Raw genomic sequence first — 25,693 nt, forward strand, 5'->3', positions numbered from 1 at the left:
CTATTATGAATGAGAAAATACTAACATGTTTCATAATTTTACTTTAGATGATTGATAGGAAAGGATCATATGTGGCCTATTTAATTATTTATTTATTTATTTTTAAATGTAACTATAGTCTAAAGTGGTTCTTGATCAGTTTAAAGGAAAGGAAAAAAAATTAAGGTAATATAGATAGTGGTCTCATGTTGGCCATGTCATTATTAAAATATGTGTAATGAGTATATTTAGCTAACACATATAAACTTATAAATGAATCTATGCTTGAATTGTTGTGTATCAAGTCTAATAGCTCACGAACTTGCTCGTGAACAAATTTTTTTGCTTGGGCTCGGCCTGTTTATTAAACAAGCCTAAACATAAAGCTCAAGCTTGACTTATTTATAAACAAACAAACATAAACAACCTTTTTATCGAGCCGAGCCTGAGTTATTCATGATTGGCTTGGTTCATCTACAACCCTATGCCCACCTATCTACTTGCCTTTACTCTAACACCTTTTAAATGAAAAACATATTACAAACTGAATCAAACACACTAAATCCCAAAGAACAAACCCGAGGGCACCTCTTCACTCTCTCTCTCTTCAATTGAGCCACTCCATCAAGATCATCGTGTGAAATTTCCATCATTACTTTTGATTACCATTCCGATCAAAACACCTATTATAGATTTTGAGGACGTTAGAGTTGATGTGAAAAGCACAAAAAGTGCCTTCCAGATGGGTTTGGTTCAAAAAGTCTCTCACAAAAGGGACTACCTTAGCCTTGACGACTGACAAGATCAACATGCTAGTCTTGTACAAATTCCTCAAATTTCAATTTGTAATCTATCATCAATTACTGTGATTTCAAAAAAAAATCAAAAACCCTAGGTTAGATAACGTACCTGGAATTTCACATCAATTTCACATCAACTCTGACTTCCTCAAAATCTATCAAGGGGGTTTTTATTGACATATATGCACTAGTTCTTTTTTCTTTTTTTTTCATTAAAGTTTCAAAGAGATTTTTATTATTAAAAAGTTGAATAATGGATATCGGTAGTTGAAATGAGAATTTTAAAATAAATAAGTGAGAATGCAAGACCAAAGATAAGATTAAAAAAAAAAAACTCACTTAAATATATGGGTGGCTCTTATTGTTGAAAAAAAAAAATAACAAGAGTACTATAATTTCAAATAAAATACAATAGCTGAAAATAATGTGGTCAACCCTTATTAATCAGTTGAACATTAATAACAAACTCCAAAATTTTGGGACTAAAGCTAGATGATGGCTGTGGTGGTTGTTATGTAATGTTACTTATATCAATGATTGTAGCTCACATGCATCAGCCCGACAAGTACACAATGTACAAATTAGGGCTCCTACATCTCATTATTGAAACCTAGTTAATTATTAGGAAGCAACTGCTTAAACATTTTACCTTTCCATGAAATTTGCCTAATGTCTATGATCCTTATTTATGAGATGAAGACTTAAGGGGAAGGTCCAGTATGTCTTTCAAATCCTAGATACCCTTATAACCTAAATAGACCATACACAAACGTATTTATAATTGTCCTTCCATATGCAGCTAATGTGTGATCAGAAAATACCAGTCCCCTTGCTGCAGTGTTGCCTGCCTCAGACCAGTATTACAGATACATGCTTTGAATGAAACAAGAGTGATGAAATAGTTTCGTTCTCTCTTTCTTCATTATCCTCAATTTTTGTCCACAAAAATCTACACCTACATTAATAGCACCTCACCCCACCTAAATCAAATTGCACACACCATTAGACAACATTATACAGCCAATACACAAACTTATCCTTTCTTGTCTTCTCTATGCCCCATTTATAAGGATTAAAAATAAAAATAAAAACCCTCTGCCCACTTTTGAGTATTTCATTTTTTATATTTCACCGAGTGCAATATGTCATGTGTCTAATTTTAGTCAATTTTAAACTTTGATTACTTTATAAGGAAAAAAAAAACGAAGGACATATGATAGTTAACGATTGTTGAAGTATAATACAAGATTTTTATTCAGTTTAGAAAAGATATGTACGTTATATCTATCTATACCATTTCACTATCAATATAGCTGTGACAACTGACACATTTGTGATCCTTTTGCATCATTGATTTATTTTGTCTGCAAATTTGGATCATCAACAGTTCATGCAGGTTTCTTTTTTTTTCTTTTTTTTTTGAGAAGGTTGGAATAACCATCTCCATGTAATATTTAGGATCAACATTCACTACAACAAATTAGACTTTTTTCAAGGGTCAAAACCCCTAAAAAAAGTATTAAAAAACCTTGAAAGAAGTTATTTTAAGAGTCCAACCGACCCTTGATAACCTTTGAAACATATACCGTCGAAAAAGAAATTTTGAGAGCCTTCGTGCCCCTCAAAACAAGTGCTCTAATCTTATTTTGAGGGTGAAGAGACCCTTAAATAACCTTTTACCAAGGTTTAAAAGATTTATACTTACAACCCTTGATAAATAAGGTTATTTAAGGGGTCTCTTGACCCTCAAAATAAGATTTTATTTTATTTAAAAAAAAAAAACCACAATCATGCACTATATATATATATATATATACATTCATGAAGTTAGACATGGTAGCAAGTGGTGGCAAATTGATGCCAACCATAAACCTGGCAATTGATTAAAAAAGCTTAAAACAAGAAATTAAAGGACTGCACAAGAACCCAAATACACAAAGTGAAAAGTATCAACAATCCTGTATGATCAAACAATCATTAGGGGAGAGAAGCATCTATAAAATCCCCCCGAAAAATTTCAATATACCATAGCTTTAATGTACACACAGTGTCTAGGCCTATCACTTATCGACTTTAGCGTAATCAAAAACTACACAAATCCCTCAATGATTCTTATAAAGGTATGAATCTAAGACGTTTTGTGGGCTGGTCTTAGATATGTATATCCTCCCCTTGTTTATGGCCGTGCTAGCCTTGCCGTCCCGGGAGGAACCTGTAAAACAATCAATTGCTTGTGAGCCATATTTCTTGGATGTTGTCAAATGTCATGCATGTGATTTATTTATCTACAAAAGCTGAGGTAGTTTAAGTCCTAGTTTATTACAAAGCAGTTTAAAACAGTGGATGCAATGTTGGCAGGGCGAAGGACAGGAGAAATTTAACAATGAAGACCCAAGCAGTTGAAGCACAAACAAAAGATTGTCAAACTTATGTTAGATAGTAAACTTATGTTTTACTTTCCCCATACTTTTTCAGCATCCAAACAAAAAAGAATTAACATTCAAAGTTTCACAGAAAAATATAACCTTTATGCTGATCCAGATTTAAACTCACTAAGAATCGAAAATTCAGTTCAAATTTCCCTATAGTTTTTACAAAACTATCTCAAGCTAGGTAGTTCCAACAATTTTCCTCACTTTCTCAGCACCCTAAGAAACCCTTTAGTTATCCAATAAACCACTTCACCAAAAGTCTTCCAAGTGCCCCCTCCCCGCAGAAAGTTCAAAAAATCCAAAACCCATTTCGAATCCTCCATAGTTGCTACAAAACCAAACCATATAGTAGCACTACTTTAGCATTTAAACAAACCAACAAATTAATATCCAATTAGAAATATTAACAAGATCTTTCATATAAGTCCAAGCGGCGGCCAAGCAATCATGTAAGAAAGAAATGATACTTTTTTTTGGATGAACAAAATTTTTATTAACAAAGGAACATTGTACAACAAGCACACATCTAACCAAACCAAACCAACACAAATCAACCCGCAAGAAACTATCTCGAAACAACAACCAAAATCACCGTCACATCCCGCCGATCGAAGGTTTAATAATTACGTTGAGGAAATACCCATTTACAACATAAAGCCCTGAGAAGGATTGAGTTGTAGTAGCACCATTTGGCTTCCACCCTAGCTTGAACTACCCACTTGATATCGCACACAATGGTCTCCTCTGTTCTAACAGAGTACCACAATGAATAAGAGAACTCCTTTCGGTGCCAAATATGATAAACGCAGGCCCCAAAAGCTAATTTACAAACCACAAATTTTCATACTCCTTCCTTTTAGGTTCTTCTCACCCCAATCAACAATGTCATCCCAATAAACCTTAGGACTCCTTCCAAAAACAAGTGGTTCTCACTCTCCCCACCACTTCGCATATAAGACACAAGCCGAATCCCCCTTCTATGACCCATTGCAAGATCCTATCTAGAATTGCCAAACCTATTCTAATGGTTAGCCACGCAAGACGAAAGCGCGTGAAAACCCAATTCCAACACGTTTCCCCCACACTTACTCTTTATCCACACAAACCAGCTCAAACAAAAATGTCAAGCCAATCCAAAACCCAATTCTAAATACCCTTTATTTATTTTTCCAAACAAACCCTAACTAATATAAAAGCCTGCAAAATCCAATGCACTAAAAAAAGCCCAATTTTCATCTAAAAATCCAAACTTCAATCCAAATATCCTTATATTCAAATTTCGCGTAAATGTCAAGCCAATCCAAATTCCAATACCTAATAAAAGTAGCTCAAACAAGCTACACATTCTCGAATCCAAACAAACCCCAACTAAAACCTAATTCCAAACCCAATTGTCACCTAAAAATATCCAAACTTCAATTCCAAATTGGCAACAACATCATATTCCATTTCACACCGAACATAAGCATATAAAATGTTACAAAAAAAAATTTCACACCGTAATTTCAAAAGTTTCAAATTCAATTGAGTTTCCAAAGCAAATATTAACAATAACAACAAAGAGAAACTTATGAAGACCCCAAAACAAGAGATCAAATACCAAAGGCTACATGTGATCAAAACCAAAAAAAAAAGAAGCTAAAAACACAAGCAAACGTTAAACTCAAAACATGAGTAGAGGGATTTACTCCGGGTAGCTATGGAAGATTAATGACCGTACTTAGTTTCGTAGAGAGAGAGAGAGATTTGGACAAAGGTTGTGGGTGTTGTTGATGTAAAGACTAGGAGGAGTATTAGTTTGACGGTCAAATATTTGGACAAAGGTTGTAGCTCCTTATTAGAATTCAATTTTATTAAACAAACTAAACTCCCATCTTTAATTACACAATAAATGAAGTCAGAAAAAAGTGAATTGCACTCTGATTTATATAAGATCATATAATACAAACAAAGAAGTTAACAAGTTCAAAGATCCGAACTCTCAATATAAATTGCCCAATATATCATTTTAGCATTTTACAAATCCAATTCCACCAAAAGGGTATCGAAATGAAAAAAAAAAAAAAATTACCCGAATTAGACACGATTGAAAAACTCGTATCCGGCGTCCGATCGAGCCGAGCCGAGAAGAAGGTAACAATGGAAGACCTACAAACACAAAAACGAAAACAAACGAAAAAAAACGAAGCTCAACTTCAAACCGAATCGTAGGTTCAATCGGCTCATTTCGGAAAAGTACGGGCCAAAAGTGGGACCGACCATTCTAAATAGCTTTGACTGTGCAATATATGGTTCATTCTAAATAGTTTACCACTCGTATTACAACAAGAATAACACTAAATTAACATGTTAGTCGGGATTCTCAAGCACATGAAAAACAGTGCCATCTCAAGCAAAGAAAAAAAGTAATCGTAATGCTTGATTGGTACCTAAATTTCCAAATCCACAATCAATACAATCAAGAATTCAAGAGTTGTTTGAGTGATGGACTTCAATAAGCTCTTCAAAGGTACGGAAAGAAACTCAGACAAAGCAAGGCATTTGCTATTACCAACTAAGTGAGAGCTAATAATTTACACTTCAAGGGACCAACAACAAAGAATATATTTTGATAATAACAAAATGGTCTGTCTTGTGTGTTAATGAGAATGCTAGAAGTTTCGGTAAGTAGCAATACGCTTTATAACTTTCCTAATTTGAATGGCAGCAAAATTTTTCCAATCCTCAAAGCCTCGAAAAGCTCATTATGTTTCACTTTCCTTTGATTTTCTCGTAAATTTTGCTTAGAAAATTACTTACTCACCTAATAATTTGGAGAAACCGTAATCCAAAATGATAACATAAATAAGTAGTGCAAAGACACCATTAATTCATGTACAAGACATAGTACATACAGCATTCAAGACATTCATTCATTCATTCGAGCACATGTTAAAAGAATAGAACCATCTTTCCCAAACTTGTCCTCAACGGCCGTGACAAGACTCCCAAATCCTCAACAATGTTATAAAACAAAGACTATTAAATTTGGATACCGTCAAATTCAACATTGCTATACCGAGGATCCGTTTAAACTCTAAACTCAAATTTACCATTGAATTTTCCAATACATGATTGGATATCACCCCCCCCCCCCCCCCACACAAATCAGAAAAATGAAAAGAAAAGAGGCAAATGCCCCATAAATTCTTCTTTAACTACATCACTAGGTCAAGTAATTTCCCATAACCATCCAACTCCACATAATCAATTTTACTATCCATAGAAAACTTCTAACTCAAATTCTCCACTAGATAGATTTTCAATGTGGCAATAGTTCAACCTGTTTCTGATATTCAAATCAATCAAAACCTGCATCTCTCTTCCAACCAAAAATATCAACAAAATCAAATCCACCCGCAGCAATCGTGAAGAATTGAATAATATGAAGAACTTTAATCACATTGACTCTTTAACTCATTTTCACACAATTCACACTAAGATTTGAAAGCAACATAACTCAACTTTCACTCTCCGATCACTCACTAATCACACTATTGCTTTGAAATTCATCAAACGCTCTTTTGCAAATTCCAAGCAAAACCTACATATCAACAAAATCAAATCCACACAAAGCGATAGCTACTTACGATAGTAAAGTTCAAATTTGCAACATATTCAAGCAACAAACAGTCACACTACACTTCCTAACCCTAACATTTTCTCGGCAACCAAACAGACAAAAAAAATGAACGATTAAACACTGAAAACCCTAGAAATCAAGTGCGATTAGAGGGAAAGAAGACTTCGAGAGAGAGAGAGAGTTTACGATGGACTTGAGGTGGTTGTGGATGGAGTCAAGATCGGCGTCGAAGTCCTAGATCAATCGCATTACAAGTAAAACGAAATGTGAAACGAAATCATGGGGAAATTGATGAAAAAGTGTGGGTAAACCAAACAAAACAAAAAAATCAAAGACGAAATTAGGGTTTGTGATTCGTACCTAATCGGAGCTGAGAAACGGTGATCGTCTAAATCGGCAGAGAGATGAAGAGTCACAAAATGGAGATGATCGTCGAGCTCTATGAGATCTCCATGATCGACGAGCTATGAGTTCTAGCTATGAGAAACGGTGCTGCGATTTCTACTCTCAGACAAAGAGCTCTGTGTTTTTTTGTTAGTTAGTTTGTTTTAAATTTTATATAATACGGCTATAGTTTTAAATTTAGTTGTGGGCTTTTTGCAACGGATGAAAATTTTGTTGTGAGCTTTTTTCAAGGGTTGAAAAATTTATAATATTTTATCAAGGGTTATTAGCTGAAAAAATTGATGAGTTTTTTTTTTTCCCATTTATTTCATGGGTTCTTTAACTTATTTTGAGGGACCAAATAACATTTGAAATAAAGTTTAGTAATAAAGCCCTTTGCATTTTTATTTATAGGTTGTATCGACAGATTTTAGTAAACCCTCGATAAAAAAGGGTTGAAATAACTACACTTTGTTGTAGTGATTAATGATCATGTCCTAATTGCATGTGGTCTACTCACCTGCCAACATCAATGAAGCAAACTTCTGTTAATGTGAGAAGTAATGTACAACATATAAGATATCGCACATTTAGATCGACAGTACCTGTAAGATAACTTTTCTGCAATGAGACTATATAATGCATTAAAAGCTACCGACTTCAAAATTTTACAATTAATTATCTTTAATTTGCAGATTATCATTAAAATCAAGTACAGGCATGAAAATTATACTATGCTATATAAAAGATGATACAGATTTTGAAGAAACATTACGAGATTAGCATTACTCCTTAATGAGAAACATTTCTCGTACTAACTGAATCTGAATGACAATCGGATCTTCAACGAGTAGCCTGAAATGAGTTCTAGTAATAGAGCTTTACAGGCTTCTATTTAATTTGTAGAAAATTAGTTGCAAAGCCCACAATTAGCTACTATATATCATGTGCATAACTTTTTCCTTTTCTTTCTTTGCTTTTTTTTTTTATAGGATTATGTGCATAACTAATTTATTAATGGACCAATGCCCACTATCTCACACTAGGGCACAATTCTTCTTCGGATGAACTCAAAGAAGAAATGACATCTACGAGCTATAGTTGAAAACCTGCATCCATGGATGGAGATTGATTGGCAAGACAAGGTATTATTACTAACAGGTTGTATCTGTTTCCCAATACAATCCAACTTTACGCCACTCTTGAGTCTTGATGCATACCCCTTGAAATAACAATAAAATTAATAACTTGTCTAAATATACACAAATATTGTATCACTTTAAAAAATAAAAAATAAAAAATAATTCTCTCTCCCCTCTACTCTCTGCCACTTTGTCACACCTTTCTCTTATTGTTTGGGGGCAATAGTTAATGTTGAATTTTTTATTATAATCAATCAGTTTTTTAAGTGTAATAGCACTTTAGTAAGTCAAATAAGTATTTGTTTATTTCTTTTTGTTGTTTCTCAATATAGTGAGATTTAATAAATTTCTCCTTAAGAGAAGCCCTATGACACCCATTGGCAAATATCATTTGAAAAATGCTAGAAGTAGAAGTCAAGAATTGATCAATATATGTATATGAATGTGAATTTTTTTCCCTCACAAAAAGGAAAAAAGTAAATTACAATGTTATATTTGTGGCCATCATATTTGGATGAAATTATTTAGTTTACCTATTGTTTTGTGCTCTCTCTTACTTAAAATTTTATCAATTTATCAAGTATATTAAATGGTGAAAATCTCACCATGTTAGAACACTAAAAAACCAACACCACGGTTTGAATTCATAGTTAACACTTCCGAAGGTTAACACTAGACACCCGAGCCAGAACTTTGGTTTGACTGATTCAAGGTTGACACCAGCACATGGCAACCACATGGATACATTAGATACTCTGAACTATGACAACACTTTTTCCTATATCACAGAAAAGGACAGTCAAGAAGTGAGTTTTCAATTCAAGCATTTCAAGTACAATGTCAAGCTGAAAGAAAAAGTACACTCTGACAAGACCCTAGATAGAGAAACTCATTTTGTCCATTCCCTGCAGAAGTTAATTTGCACAGGGGCATTGAACCCCCAACCCTTCCTAGCGGAGTAAAAATCCTCCCTCTTGTGTTAAAGGCTAGGAAGTAAAAATCCTCCCTCTTGTGTTAGAGCACTCACAGTAGTGGTGGTATATTGGTATGTTGGTATTTTTTATCTCTTCAAACATCAAAAAGCATGCTCCAGCAGTGGAGCTAAATCTATTTTTTTTTAGCTTTAATGAGCAGTGCACATCTATAGATAGATGTGCACTGTTCATGAGAGCTAAACAAAAAAAATATTATTTTATTGTAGTTGGTGTTGTGAATGTTTTTTGAATTGTGGGATATATTATTTTATTGTGATGTTTATATTATTTTATTGTGTTGAAAGCTAAAATAGATCCACTGCTGCAGTATGTGTGTAGATATGTATAGGTAAAATAGATAAAGTAACTTTTGGTAGAGCTAAAAAGCTAATTTTTTAGCTCCACTGCTGTGGATGCTCTTAGTAACAATCATAAGGTTTGTAATCGGTTAAAGATGGGTTTAATGGCTTCAATGCAGGAAGGCATCTTCTTCTCTCTCTTCTTTATTTTTTCTTTGTTTAACACACTGAAAAAGACCACACCTAAACAATTTACAGTATATTCGTTTTCAAGATTTTGTGATTCAAAGTTTTAAGAACTGAATTGACACGAATTATAGTTGAAGGACAAAATTGAATAGACATAATTTAGGGACCAAAATTATAATTCGATTGCCTTCCAAAATGAATATCATATAATGATAGATACCAAACCTAAACTATATTGGTGGTAAGTCATCTTATTTATCGATTAAACATCGTATAGACAATTGCTCTCCCATCCTTTCTAAGTTCTAACACCAAATTGGAGGCATAATCAAATTTTCAGGCTACCAGGATTTTATCATTTGAGCATCACACCCATTAATTTTCTTTCCATTTCTTAATGCATAGCCCCTAATGGTAATGCTTCTTGATGAAACAAAGGTTAATTTCTTTTTTAATACGTTAACTTCATACATACCTTTTACTTCTATACAAAAGAGGTTTCTAAGTTCTCATTACCAAATATTCAGTTTTATTAACCAACCAGGTCCAATCTCAGGTCATACCCTGTTTATGAGGTTTCCATGATTATGGAGTCTCAACTCTCAAGTCAACCAATCTCAGGTCAGAAAGGTTGATTTTCAAATTAAAATCCAGGGCCTATCACTCAATTTCCATCACATCTAAGCACTATATATAAAACACAAAAAATCAAAATTCAAAAAGGTAAGGGTACAAGACAAAATAGTCACCCAAACCCAAATGTGGCTGAAATTAAAAGATTAGAACTTGTTGAAGTATGTCACACAGAAAAATTTTAAGTAGTTACAGGTTTCTTTCAGGGCAGGGTAGACAAAGCGTTCGTGTATTATGAGAGAGGGTGATGCTAATAAATTGCATTCAGAAAAAGAAGAGAAGATACAACCTATTGGCCATAATATGCAGGCTGACCAGGAGGTGAAGCACCACCAGGTCGCACATTTGGAGAAACCCCTTGTTGAAGATGACTGGGAGATGAAACGCCACCGGGTCGCAAATTGGCTTGAACCCCGGGAGATAATCCCATGGATGCCCCAGGAGAAGGAATTTGGCTGGTTGGTGTATGAGGGGAAGAACTAGATGGCATCGGTGCAGAGGCATACGAAGAAACTGAGGATGCTGCATAACTTTGGCCAGGATAAGTGCTAGGAGCCGAAACAAATGGAGGTCTGCCCGCTTGCATGCTATGATCCCATGGTGCTACCTGTCCACCAGGATACTGAGTAGGACCAGCACCAGGAGCTGTAAAATCATTCCCAGTATACATTGGACCAGCCTGAGGACTTTGCCAAACTGGTTGAGCAGCAGGGAGAGCTGACGCTTGTTGTGCTGCAAGCAAACTTATATCTGGGATTGTATAATCTCTACTTTTATCACTGTAAGCCTACAAGAAATGTAAAACAAAATGTAAGATTCTCAGAAGCTTTTCTTAAACATGTAATAAAATATAAGTACTCATTATAAAAGGGCAATTAAGTGTCAAGAAGCATACATTTAAGGACCAAATTTGATCTAGAATGGATCCACTTTTTCTTCTAAGGACGTCTTTACATTATTTCCCCTTTTATCTTTTCTCATGAATATTAATTCAAAATCATATATTTATACCTTCACATTGAGATCAGTATGACGAGAGTATGATAGATGAAGCTTACAATAGCCACCATCATATATGCAATGTCCTTCTAAAGCTTCTCTGGCAATTGCTGCAGTATTAACATCTGAAGACAACAATTAACAAGTCAACCAACAGCTTTTTTTATTTTTTATTTATCTCTTTGGTAAGTTATCAGTTAACAGCCTTAAAAATCAAAATAACATTGAAAAGGAACTGAGCCGTCAACAACTGAGGCCTTAAAAATATGTTATGTTACCATTTTTTTTTCTCAAAAAATATGGTAACAACACATTCATTCTAGAAAGAGAAGAGAAATGAAATATAGGAACGAAGCACTAAAAATTATGTCATAATATGATACTAATGCCAGCATCAAGAACCACGGGAACCCCTAATGTCTGAAAACCATTAGACAAAACCAAGCTAAAATGGTGGATATGCAAGGCAACAAAATTAGACTTTCTACAATAAACCCAGGTAAAATATGTTAACCCAAACAAGTAGACAGATCTCAAGTTCATTTCTGTCCCATATTCTTCAACAATTAAAAAAGGTGCTTAAAGAAAATGAGAAGTAAAGCTATTTTGACTCTTTGAGTGTAAAATGACAAGACTTATTCTACTCAAGTCCATAACTTCATTCGAACAGAAGGATGATTAGGTTCATATTTTGTACATGCAAATTTTAAGCCTCAGCAGTTCCACATCTTATCCAATAACTTGAGGTATTATGGCGCCAATTGAGCTATAGCTCAACTGGCACATCCTCCTCCCATAATAATGAGATGGAAGGTGAGATCCTGGGATCAAGACACATTGGGTACATGTGAAAAAATTTTAAAAATAAGGCATACGAGACATCCACAGCAGAGGATGAAACCCAAATACTAAGACACATTTGATTACAAGGCTGCACTGCCCAATGCTTCTTCTCCTTGCTTACTTTCATAGACACTTGTTCTTTTCCTTAATTGTTCTCTCAGTATATTTCTTGTATACTGATATTTTGGTTTGGTTTTAATGAAGTTTCTATTATTCATAAAATTTGTTAAAAAAAATTAAAGGAAAACAGGTAAAGAATGACTAAAATGTACACTGCATTTTCTAGTGATCACATATTCCATGATTATAATGGTCTCTAAACTCACTGGCACAGTAATGACACCAGGTCAGAATGGCACCTAGAAAACAACATGGGGCATGTTGGAGGGACTCGGGTTTTTTTTTATTTTTTTATCAGTGATTAAAGAGCTTTATTAAATAAAAAAGAAGATAGAAAGGCTGAGGCCTAAGTACGCAGGGGATGGGACTCGTGGGTTCAATTAAAAGTTCAATGCTTGGCATAGAGAAAAGCAAGCTGATGAGAGAGAGAGAGAGAGAGGACCAAAAAATGAAAAGCCAAAATTAGAGAATCAAATGGTCAAAAAATGAAGAATTATTTCCTTTCTCAGTTCTTGTTCAAAGTGAAAAGCCCAAGGAAAAAACACGCTTTTGAACTTGAACCAGAGATTTGACAGACTGATAAAAGAATGCATAATTAGTGCAAAGAGATATGAAAGAACTACAGAATTCATGGGAAACTAAATCGCCAGATTAAAAGGTTATATACCAGGATATTGGACGAGTGCCTGAGTTTGACCATTCTTCTCAAATATAGCAATTTTCTGAACAGTACCAAATGCAGAGAATACCTGTAACAAGTATACCAGAACAAATGCATAAGTAAAAATCACCTAGTTAATTATCACATCACATGAGGAAAACAAATAACCCTCACCGTGTGAAGAACATCCACAGTGACAGCATACTGCATGTTCTCAATTGAAGCAAGAAGCACATTGCTCTCAAGTTCTTTCTTTTTTCCATCAGGCCCTACTGCAGGCTGGACATGACAGCTTGTTAGTGTACACAACTGCAAAATACAATGGGATGTTCCACGAACAAGAAGTTACCTGCACAATTCCCTCAATTGCAGTAGGATTCACAGGAAGGTATGGATTTGTATAGTCCCTGTAGGATCATTCAAATAAAGTCCACACCAATCAAACGTCGTTATACACACCAATACTAATATACAGCTTTCTGAAACTGTTACCGTGTATAAATACAACCATATTAACTATCCAAAAAAAAAGTATAAATACAACCATATTAAAGCAAAGACTGACAAGTAGATATATGTACATTCAAACAAGATGAAAATGAACAAATAAAGGCAACACATTAAGACGCTATTAAAGTATACTTTGTGACAGAGATTCATGATTCCGGAGAGACTATGGTAAAGTCAAGTGGTGACAATGGTGATAATATCTGACAGACTAAAAAAGGTCCAGTTTCATAAAATAAAAATGGATCATATCAGGAATAGAAGCATATTGATACATTATATATTTCTCCTTTAGTTATCTAGCAAGCCATGCCATTTGCAGCATATTCTCTCCAAGTAACATCAATATAGTTAGATTTAAAATGTAGCAATTAAAATGATGATTAAGACATTAGAACATTTTTTCTCCTGAAAAGATACGTGACGATGTATTACTGTATGTTTCTAAATAAATCCTTCAGGAAATAACTTGGAAGCACCTTTTGCCAACGCCAAAATTTTAGTATAAACTAATGTAGATATCGAAAATAATTATCCTTGCCATGTTTCGAATAGAATACCATATAGAAAAGATCAAGATACTAGTAAACAAGACTAAAAATAAGCTCTAGTAAAAATAATTATGAAGTTATTTTTCTCTTCTAAGTAAACTATAGCAAGAATAAATATGAAGTTCTTGGGACTGATTGTCCAAGATGACAAAAATTGTCTCCATCAAGAAGCATTTGTGTCACCCAATGCATTTCCAAAATAATAAAATAAGGAACTCTCACTACTATGACATCAACAAATGCATTAAACTATTATCAAAAGATTGAGGAGATTACTAAGTGGCCATGACAACACATCTGTGTTCTGCCTACCAGGCTTCACTAATCCCCTAGATGACAAAAATTGTAGACATCAATTAGCAGATTTCTAAAGCCAAAATCAATAGCATATAAGAACAAAGGCAAAGGATTTGGTTAACGAACAGGGTCGACACCAAAAGAACTTAAGAAGGTAAATGAACAGTTTACAGAATCTCGAGTCCATTGTTACCTGCTTCTGTGAGACTGGAACTTGATGTTCAGATCAGTGTGTGCAGAATATGAAATACGCAAGTGACATGAATTAACATGCTCTGGAAGCAGATACCTGAATGTGAATCATTATAACATGATTAGCAGACATAAACATTAGGGCACTTCCCACTTATTAAAGTCCAAAGGAGATGGTTTTTTTTTTTTGGGGGGAGGGGGGGGGGGGGGCAAAAGCTGGGTATACCTGGGTATGCTTCTTTCATTTAATGCATTCCTTGCTGCAGATGCAGTCTCAGCATCAGAGAACTGGATTAATGCCTACAAAATGCCAAAAAGTACGAATAATATAGCAAGACAAATGAAATGTCAAAAAGATCCACTGGCTGTTGACATCACACCTGGAAACCTGCAGCCTTCTCAAAAGTAGCAATTTTATGCACAAAGCCAAATGCCGAAAATACCTGTTAAAAAATTCCAATAATTATGATCCCATCATATTAATATCATAAAGACAAAAGATAAGATAACTATTAGAAACCGGGCCAGGTGTAGATACTACAGGACAAAAAAAAAAAAAAGGAAATTCCAAATGGATGAGAAATAAGTGCAGAATGACACCTGTACATATATGCGTGACCTTAGAAAGGTGTATGACGTACATGATTATAATTCCAAACTGTCTCCACACAAAAGAATTTAAATAAGAGACATCACCACATAATTCAATCAGGATGCTAACCCTAAATAAAATGTCAGGGAAAAAAAATTAAACTACAATGGTGAAATATGAAACCAATATTTCCAAAAATATGTACTAGGGAAAGGTATGAAACCCAAATACTAAAATTGCAACCAAAAACAGAAAATGTTGAAAACCAATTATGAGGATTGTAAAATTTTGGAGCTGTGCCTAAAAAAAAGAAAAAACATTTTCAAATATGTCACATGATGCCTAATATGAGGCATGCAGAAACCAAGTACAGTCAAACAGTCAAAATCAACATCATCCACGACTTTTATACAAGAGTTTGTTAACATAAGACTGAAGAATGACCAATACATGCAAAATCTGTCAACAATCAAACATTACAAATGGCAACTTCTGAAATCCATTTCCAGAGCTCACCAGTCCCACCTTCGTGCAATCTGACCTAGAAACCCCTTTAGGCCTTCAAAATACCAACAAAGCATGTGCTACAGAAGGCACCAGCATAGGCAAAAGTGTGACTTTTGCACACTTCAGATCCCGGTTCCAACGGGTACATACACTATAAAACTGATTAATCTTTCTCAATTCTTAAGAAGATTACATGTTTTTTGTGTTAAACAAAATTCTTATACCTCACTTGGCCTTTTGGCTAAGATAAAGTGTAGTATTTGTTCTTATCAGTTTAATGTGTCAAACAAAATTATTGCGGTTGATTCAAAGCTAGGCACACTTATGTTCTTGAGTCAAATGATTCTGTTGCATCCAACCAATAAGGAATGTACACGCATGTCCAAAATAAAATTTTATTTTATGGGTAATAATGAAATTTATCGATAGGAGGATAACTTTTTTATAATTCAATAATTGGGGAAGGGGGGATTTGAGCTCTAGATGTCTCCATTAGAAACACCAGGCCAACCAGTTGAGCTACAAGACTCTTGGCATTGATAGGAGGAAAACTCAAAATGGTGGTCACCTAAAGGATATATGCACAACGTCAAAAGCTCAAGAAGAAGAAAATCATATTTTATTCACAATATTTCTTATTCCAGAAATTTACATGAAATTTTGCCAAGTTTCTCGCTTTGTCCTTTATAAACAGCTCAACATCTAATGGATCATTAACCACATTTCATTAACCATATGACAACTACTAAAATGTCCATAAAAGAGTATTGAAATGTTGTTAAGTTCCTTTGAAGAACCAACATTCTCTATGTTTTATTTAACCTTTTCTGGTAAAGTCGTGTTTAAATTATAAAAGTAGATCTTAGAAGGCTTACACTGTTTGCCTGAAGGCTTCAGCCATTGCATGGAGGAAAACAACTTTGTTTACATATTCACTCAAAAAATCAAATACTTATTCAGGGGAAAAAAAACACACATAAACCCAACATATGCTTTACAAAATTAAAAATTTTTAAAGATCACTTCCACAGTTCATGCCCCTTTACAAACTATAAATTTGTAACATCTTAAAGACAAAAAATGCAACTGATCGAATCAGAACGCACTTACCAAGTGAATAACGTCAATGCTAACGTCGCCAGCCTCTACACCCTCGATGGTTACCAATAAGACATTTCCGGGAACATCTCCGGGACTTTTGTTGTTGACAATTTCATGTCTATTTGAATATTGAATATACACAGTTTTACCACGAACTTGTGCAGGCTCTGAAGATGATGCGTAATATGAAACCATTGATATTGCTTGATTTAAATCACCCTGCAAAGTTTTATCTCTATCATAAATGCATAGTCCCTACCCGAAGATACATAGGTACAGTACAAACAATAACTTAATGAAACAAACACTATACTATGTGCACTCAGGAGAGGGGAAAATGCATATCCAGAAACCAGCTTAAAGTCACTCTATGAAAAATAATACATTTCCAATCCCTGGGGCATTTGTTAGAAGAGTAAATTATGGAGAAATAAAATCCCATCACCCACATACTCTTTCAATTCTAGGCTGCTAATTGACACTTTTAAGTTTCTAGCATCTAAAACTACATGTTTTATCAACTCTGATGTATATAAACCTTATGAAAAGGCACTAAAACATGGTTCCCCCCCCCCCTTCCAAAAAAAAAAAAATTTGTTGACTATTTTCTACCATCGCAAATGGATAAGAACCAAAACAATCCTACATAAACTGTTGCAAACAACATTAACACAAAACACCGAAGAGAATTTACTTAAACCCACCACAACTTCTCTCTCAGTTCCTTGGCCTTCAATCAACACCAACAGTGCCTCATTAAACATCCATGCCCCAGTTTAGCAACTCAACGAAATCCCATTCCACCCAAACCCAAATTCCCTCTTCACCAAAGCCCTCATTTTATCAACTTAATGTAATGAGCTCAAGGCTGCAAACCAGCCCAGCAATGCATAATACAAGTGTGGAAGATCAGACGTGAACTAGGCCCCTGCGTATTCCTTCTCATTATGAAAGTTAATGCAAATTCTTTACTTCTCTTTCTATGCTATCTTTTTAGTCCCCTTTTTCTTCTTCCCTAGAACCAACTCAATTCCCTTGCTCTCTTCCATATACTTTCCTATTATAATCTCAAACATTTCATTTCCCAAACCTTTAGACCACAAGTAGTTTAGTTACACTTACACCCATATACAAGATCACAATTGTTGAATTTATACTCATAATATACAGAATCTTCCTATACACAATGAAGAAACTTCAATTATGAGCTGAAATAATGGGAAAGGAATCCCATTACCAAAAACCCTAAATTTATCAACTTAATTCATGAATTCAAATCACATACTATACAGAAACGGAAACGAAACGAATCAAAGAGAAGCGAACAGTAGAAAAGAGCTTACGAATTCGACGAAGGCCTGGTTGCGATTAGCGCCGACGTTGCACTTGGTGTTGACGATCTTGCCGAAGGGTTTACAGAGCTCGATGAGCTCCTCCTCAGTGCACTCCCATGGGAGATTGCGGAGATGGAGGACCTTTGATGGGGTCTGGGTGTACCGGAACTGGGGCTGCCCGGAGGTCGACATCTAGGGTTTTCTTCGGTGTTTGGCTGTCGAGAAAGTGTAAGGATTTTCCCGAGAAAGATTTGAAAGCTCTACAGGTCGATGTGGATGAGGTGTAAATCTGAAAGTTTTTATATGGGACAGAGAGAGTAGTGCGTGTTTTGGCTTTTCGTCAATTTACCGTTTTCTCCTTGGCGGCAATATTCCTAAACACAGTTATGCGAGGCTCTTCCATCTTTTTATGGAAAAGTGGATAATTTGTATTTATTATAATTTTAAAAAAAATTTAAATAAAAAAAATGATAAATTTTATAGATAAGTGTAATTTATTTTTTAAATGTGAAAAGAAAAAAATTTTAAATTTTAGGAGTTTTTTTTATGCATTTAAAATGAAATTTGTTATTTAATATTTATTAACATATTTTTAAATGAAGTTACCTTTATATTTTTGAATTATAATAAAAGTCCAATTAAAAGAGAAAAGTCATCTTATATATAATATAAACTAGTCGCTAATCCATGCGATGCACAGAAAAACTATTTACTATAAAAAAAATTCAACAATAAGTAAATAGATATTCTAAAAAAATAATTAATTGAAATTCATCCAAACAAATAATTAATCAACCAAAAATATAGATTTTAATAAGAAAACAAAAAATCACATGAACCTAAATTAAAAAACATTTAAGGTGAAAAATTAAGATCAACTTACTGAGACGCAAATATCAAAAACTCAAAGACTTAAAATTTCAAAATTTATAGAATCCTCAAATTCTACTTCAAAACCAAACCAAATTCAACAAATTTATATATAACATACCAAATAAAATGTATTGTTCCCTAGGCTGAAAGACATAGGTTGCATCTTTGATTTTTCTCCAAAAAAATAGAGATGCTTTTATCTGCCATGTACAATATAAAAAAATAATTAGTACAAATTTCAATCCAAAAATCAAACCCACGATTATCAACGTGAGTCTCTCTTTTTTCAACGTTAGTCTTTTTTTTTTTTAATCCTATCATAATTTTTGTTTTTATATAGATTATTCGTTTGAGTTTGAATTTAAGTTGGACTTGTTAGAGAGATAGAGTTTAACTCCTTATTAAGTTTTAATTAAACAAAAATAATTTTATTTTAAAAAAATGATAATAATGAGTTTGAATTTAAGTTGAACTTATTAGAAAGATAGAGTTTCACTCCTAGTTAACTTCGAACTAAAAATAATAATTTTATTTAAATATTGTGTTGACGTGGAAAATTATGAAAGTTTCAAAGGTTTCGGTTATATATATATATATATATATATATATATATATATATATATATATATATATATATATATATATAATAAATGAATGAATGTTTAGCCAAACATCATATATTTCTTATCCAAAAAAAATATCATATTTTTTACACACATATTCCTGTACACTCTGACCCAACTTGTATATTTGTTTGAAACCCCTTAAGATATAGTCAAGTGGACCACCCCTAGGGGGCAAACCCTGGATACTCCCACCAAGCAAGCATAAAATAAATCGTGAAATGCCTCGACTAGAAATCAAACCAAAGATTTCTGGGTTTATAGTTAGTCCAAAGTCGAAACATTTTTTCCTACCTATGGGCACCTTATATAGGGGCTTGCACTTTTGTTAATGTGTGAGACATTACTTGCACACAGGTTCACCCCTGGTACTTAGTGGAAAGTAATTTAATAATGTCTTTCCATGTGTCAAAGTTGTATCAAAGTGTGTGATCCTATATTTTTTGCCTAAACTAATCAAACGTTCATGGATAAGGCTATACAACCCATACTTGGACTCGATCAAACCGCCCAACTAGAGCTATTAGAATAAAAAATCACTTAATACAACTATTGGGTCGATTGATGACGATTGCAAATTGAGGAAACCAATACCCATTGGTTCTAATGGCAATTCTTCACATCCAAAAAATCTGATTTCAATTGAGATTTCACTCCTTGTCATAAATCATTTGCTCTTAAGCCTTAACACTACTCTTCACCATTCAAATCTTGTCATATTAGGCAAATATCTCACCAAATAACAAGATATTTGCCAGTTTTGGCAAGATTCATGTCGATTTTGCAAGATTTCTTCCGATTATAGTGAGATATCTGTTAGGATATGTGGCCTTAAATCTTATTATATGATACTATGTATGACATTATGTATGACATTAATGCTGTGATTAATAAAGTTTAATTATTATTATCTAAAAATAATGATAACATGAATATAGAACATTATCATATAGTCCATGAGATACATAATATGTGATTTATGTGAAAAGTCACAGAAGTTATAAATCACAAGTTCTTTGTAAACTCAGAATTTTAGTTTGTAGTCGGTGATGAAATTGGACATTTCATCTGCGAAGACTATAACATATCAACTAAGATGATTTGTCTTGACCATGAAAATTAAGATTTCTATTTGGTATGTTGATATGTTTTAAGAATTAAAACATATTGAACTGGACCGCTGTGAGATTTATTATTCTCCTAACGACTGTCAAATGAATAATAAATCTCACGACTTCTATTTACATGAACTCTTAATCCCGAGAAAATAATGGACTTGATCATAAAGTGTAAGTTGCTTTGATATATCAGGAGTGAGATCTAAAGTAACGATCAAAATCTCAGTATGTTGGGCAGCCACATTTAGTGTTGATGGAACATATATTCTCAAGATGGAATTCATAATCTCTTAACGGAGATATAAAATATTCCCTTGAGATAAGTTTAATGGGTTTTGTTATTCAGAGAGTTAGGCCTAACCACTTTAGTAAGGAGTTACTAAAGTATATATTTATGGAATTGGATTTCATAAATATATGATGAATAACTTAAAGGATTAAACCGGGTACTCAAAGAATTAAGATGTAGTAATTTTTAAAGTGGCAGTCTACTTTCATGACTTTGTATTACTACGAATATTTTATGAAGTTATGGCATGTACAATAAAGTCTTGGGATATAATTTATAAATAAGGCTTAGAGTGCAACTATATTTATATAGCGGTATTAGATATAGTTAATGGTAACTTTGGACTTGTCAAGAATTGACAGAAAAGCCCAAGGCCCATTGGAGCTAGTTTCTTATTGGTCCTTTTTGATCTCACTCCAAGCCACATACTTAAGCCCAATTGGAAAGGCCCAAAAGACTAGCCCAATTAGATAATCAGTTAAATACAAAAGGAGAAACATACAGAATTAAGTGAGAGAGACACTATTGAGAAATGGTGTGTATGTGTGAAAGAAAGCCACTCTTTAATACTCCATTGGAAACTGATTGAAAGACCACACTTCTTGGGCGTTAGTGGAATTGGAGTGAAAATTAAAAGTGTTCTCAAGTTCTTCTAATCTTTGTTTTTTAAATTCACCGCTTCAAGGTACGCTCACTTGTTTTTAAATTTTGAAATTTACATGGTGCATGTTATCAATTGCAAATGAAATAGATCCGTTAATTTTTCGCTGCGTATGTTTTGTATGAGATATAAACCATGTTTTTCCAATAATTGGTATCAGAGCGGTCTTCAATTTCGAATTGTATAACATGTTTTTTTTTAGTTTTGGAATCAAGGATGATAGTTTCATGATGATAGAAAGTTATGCAATTGATTTTCTACACGGTTGGTTGAAATTATGTTTTGATGAAAACTGATATTGATGTTATGATGTTGTTTAAGTTTGATTCAAGTATGTTAAATTAAACTTTAAGGCTATAGCATCAATGAAATTTAGTTTTGATATCAATCTTTATGTATTGTGTTCATATGATGATTGTCTGTTCATGAAAAACCGTTGAAAATTGCCTTAGAAAAATTCTGGAAATTCGAAGTTCACGAGTTTCAATTGGTTCAAAATTAGTTTCAATTGGTTCAAAATTTCTTTCAATTGATCAAGTGAAATAGGGGCCAATCTGCTTGATTTGATTGCTAGTCGATCGATCAAGCAGCGATCAAGTGGCACATTCGACCGATCAAGTGGCACATTCGATTGATCGAAAGAAGTAAATTTTTTAATTTTTCTAAGTGTTTTCAAATGGATTAAGTGCAAGGCTGTATGTGATTGGATTACCCATAATTTCTAAATAAATAAATAAAATCTTTAATTTAAAATATCTAGTGGGAGAGAGAGACAAGGGTGGGATATCATGGCCTCCATTGTCGGTTCATAATAGTATAAAATATATATTTTGTCTTTGCTTCGAGCTTAGCATTCCATACGGAGAGTATTTATTTTATGGTGCTACAAGATTGAACATCCTAGTTTTATAGTAGTTTGATTAAACACTTTGTCTTAGCCTTGAGCTATGCATTCCATGCAGAGGGTATTTTGAATCATGGTATTACAAGATAAACTTGTTAAGGGAGATGAAATGTGGTTACACATGATTCTAGACAATAGTACACACTAGATTAAATATTATAGTATCCTCCATGCTAAGTTCTTACTATAATTATTTAGAGGCTAAAGGTATAACGACATATTATTAGTGTTTGATAAGAGTTATCACAATAGCACTAATAATGAGAATAGTTCTCAATCAATCATAGTATTTAATATTCACTCTATGCTGAGGGATATTGAATATGTAATTGGGTTGTCATTGCATATATTATATTGTAGTTTTATTAAGATTCCATACTATATGTTTATATGCTAAATTGATAATGTCCAGTTTACTTATTATATTCATGTTTATTATTTTCAGATTTAAATTATGGCATCATTTAGCTCACTTGTTGCTATTCTTAACCAAACAAACTGATTGGATCCAATTATGTTGACTGGAAAAGAAATTTGAACATTATTCTTACTGTTGAGGAGTACAAATAAGTGTTTACTCAACCATATCCAAAGTTTCATTTATTAAATGCTCCTCTTAAGGAAAAACAGCAATATGATCGTTGGCAGAGATCTAATGAGATGGCCAAGTGTTATATCATAGTATCTATTTCAAATATTTTATAGCATCAAATGCAAGATGTAGAACTAGTTTCAGACATTATGCTAAGTCTGAAGGAGATATTTGGTGAACAAGGTCGTTCTGCAAGACAATAAACTATGAAGCAAATTTATGATACCAAAATGACTGAGGGCACTTCAGTTAGAGAGCGTTGTCTTAAAATGATCTCTAATCTGAATACACTGGAAGTTTTAGATGCCGATATTGATGGAGAATCCCAAGTGGATATGATACTCCAGTTACTACTGGAATCATTCAAGGAATTCAGAATTAATTATAATATGAACAAAAAAATTTATTCTTTGTCTGAATTGATGAATGAATTGGTAGCGGCTGAAGGCATCCTTGGTACTTATAGTGTTGATGCTAACATGACTGAAACTTCTATTTTTCAACCTAAGTCGAAAGGCAAGGGGCAAGATGGTAAACAAATTACCTTAGGAGTTGCCAACAAAGGAAAGAAAACCAAAGGAAAATGTTTCCATTATGGTGAGAAAGAACATTGGAAGAGGAATTGTCCAATTTTCAAAGCTGCCAAGAATAAGGGTATGAAAAGTTCATTTTTTCTTGAAATATGTTTAGTATAGAATCCCACGGATTCCTGGTGTGTGGATTCAGGTTATACTAATCATATCTGCAATTCTTTGTAGGGGTTCCAAGAGACCAGAAAGTTGAATGAAGGAGAGCTATTTCTTACTTTGGCTGATGGGAGCAGGATTTCGGTTGTAGCTATTGGAGTGTTTAATTTATGCTTTGAGTCTAGAATTTTAATATTGGATGACTGTTTATATGTACCTAATATTCGTAGGAATTTAATTTCTGCAACTTATTTAGGTAAACATGAATATTGTGTTATCTTGAAAGACAATATTGTAATAAAGAATGATAAAATGTTTATCTGTTCTGACAATATTGTGGATGGTTTTTATATTTTAACTCTTGATAAGCACGATTTATTTAATTCCAAATTAGATAATAACTCTTATTTGAAATCATTAAAGAGAAAATTTCATTCTACTAGTGATGCATATCTTTGGCACTTGCATTTGGGTCATATTAATTCAAATAGGATTAAAAGACTTATTAAATATGGACTTTTAGGGCCCATTGACTTTGATGGTTTTCCAATTTGTGAATCTTGTTTGGAGGGTAAAATGACCAAACAACATTTTAATGCAAAAGGTATAAGAGCCCAAGAGTTGCTAGAACTAGTACATTCAGATGTATGTGGTCCTATGTCAATCCGAGCAAGAGGTAGCTATGAATATTTCATTACTTTCACTGATGATTACTCTAGATTTGGTTATTTGTACCTAATGAAACGGAAGCCCAAAGCTTTTGAAAAGTTTAAAGAGTTTAGGGTTGAAGTTAAGAACCAATTAGGTAAACGCATATATGTCATTCGATCTAATCAAGGTGGTGAATATCTTCTTGGGGATTTCATGGATTACTTGACTGAAAATGGAATTATATCCAGTTGACTGCACCTAGAATTCTACAACAAAATGGTGTAGTAGAAAGAAAGAATATGACTCTAATAGATATGGTTAGATCTATGTTGAGTTATTTAACTCTACCAATTTCCTTTTGGGGATATGCCTTCATTACTGCGATGTATCTTCTAAATTTGGTACCTTTGAAGTCTGTTCCTAAAACACCTATAGAGTTATGGACTGGGCATAAGGCTAATATGAAACATCTCCATATTAGGGGTTGTTCAACACATGTGTTGAAAGGAAAGTCTGACAAGTTACAGTCTAAAACAGAAGTGGTATTCTTTATTGGGTATCCAAAAGGAACGGTTGGAGGTTTATTCTATAGTCATAAAGATAACAAAGTTTTTGTTAGTACAAATGCTAAATTTTTGAAAAATAATTACATGAATAATTTTACTCCTAGAAGTAGAGTTGTTTTGGCTGAAATGAATGAACTTGTAGTTAAACAACCAATAGATGAAACTAGGGATGATGTGATTATATTCGATACACCACATGATACTACTTATGAGATGACAAGTACATAGGCGTCTCGTCATAGTGGAGAATTGTTTGGCCTCCTATAAGATTTATAGGTTTGGGCGAAACTTATAAAGCTATCTCAGAAGAGGTTGAATCGGATCTCTACACTTATGATGAAGCAGTGAATGACATAAATGCACATCATTGGGTCTAAGCTATGAAATCTGAATTGGATTCTATGTATTCCAATTATGTATGAGATCTTGTAAAGACGCCTAATGACATTAAACATGTTGGTTGCAAATGGGTTTATAAGAGGAAGAGGGGGATAGATGGAAAGGTTGAAACCTTTAAAGCAAGACTAATGGCGAAAGGGTATACACAAAAGGAAGGTATTGATTATGTATTC

The 25,693-nt window shown here is 33.6% G+C and overlaps 1 protein-coding gene and 1 pseudogene across 2 annotated transcripts; one reads left to right on the forward strand and one right to left on the reverse strand.

Annotated features, from left to right (window-relative positions):
* Window positions 1-10,489: 10,489 nt before the first annotated feature.
* LOC142617345 (polypyrimidine tract-binding protein homolog 1) lies at window positions 10,490-18,453 on the reverse strand. 2 transcript variants are annotated; one of them, XM_075790151.1, is made up of 10 exons: window positions 18,168-18,441; window positions 16,834-17,043; window positions 15,005-15,067; window positions 14,851-14,924; window positions 14,626-14,721; window positions 13,427-13,484; window positions 13,252-13,356; window positions 13,084-13,165; window positions 11,466-11,578; window positions 10,490-11,241 (listed from the first exon to the last, which is right to left on the reverse strand). In XM_075790151.1, exons 1-10 carry the CDS (start codon window positions 18,348-18,350, stop codon window positions 10,744-10,746), a joined length of 1,482 nt encoding a protein of 493 aa, XP_075646266.1. In that variant the 5' UTR covers window positions 18,351-18,441; the 3' UTR covers window positions 10,490-10,743. The 2 variants fall into 2 exon arrangements, with proteins under 2 accessions (XP_075646266.1, XP_075646275.1); XM_075790160.1 differs by having other exon boundaries at window positions 11,098-11,241; window positions 11,513-11,578; window positions 18,168-18,453.
* On the forward strand, window positions 15,944-16,102 carry LOC142622995 (U2 spliceosomal RNA; annotated as a pseudogene).
* Window positions 18,454-25,693: the final 7,240 nt, after the last annotated feature.

This window comes from Castanea sativa, chromosome 1, assembly GCF_040712315.1.
Source record: "Castanea sativa cultivar Marrone di Chiusa Pesio chromosome 1, ASM4071231v1".
Classification (NCBI taxonomy): domain Eukaryota; kingdom Viridiplantae; phylum Streptophyta; class Magnoliopsida; order Fagales; family Fagaceae; genus Castanea; species Castanea sativa.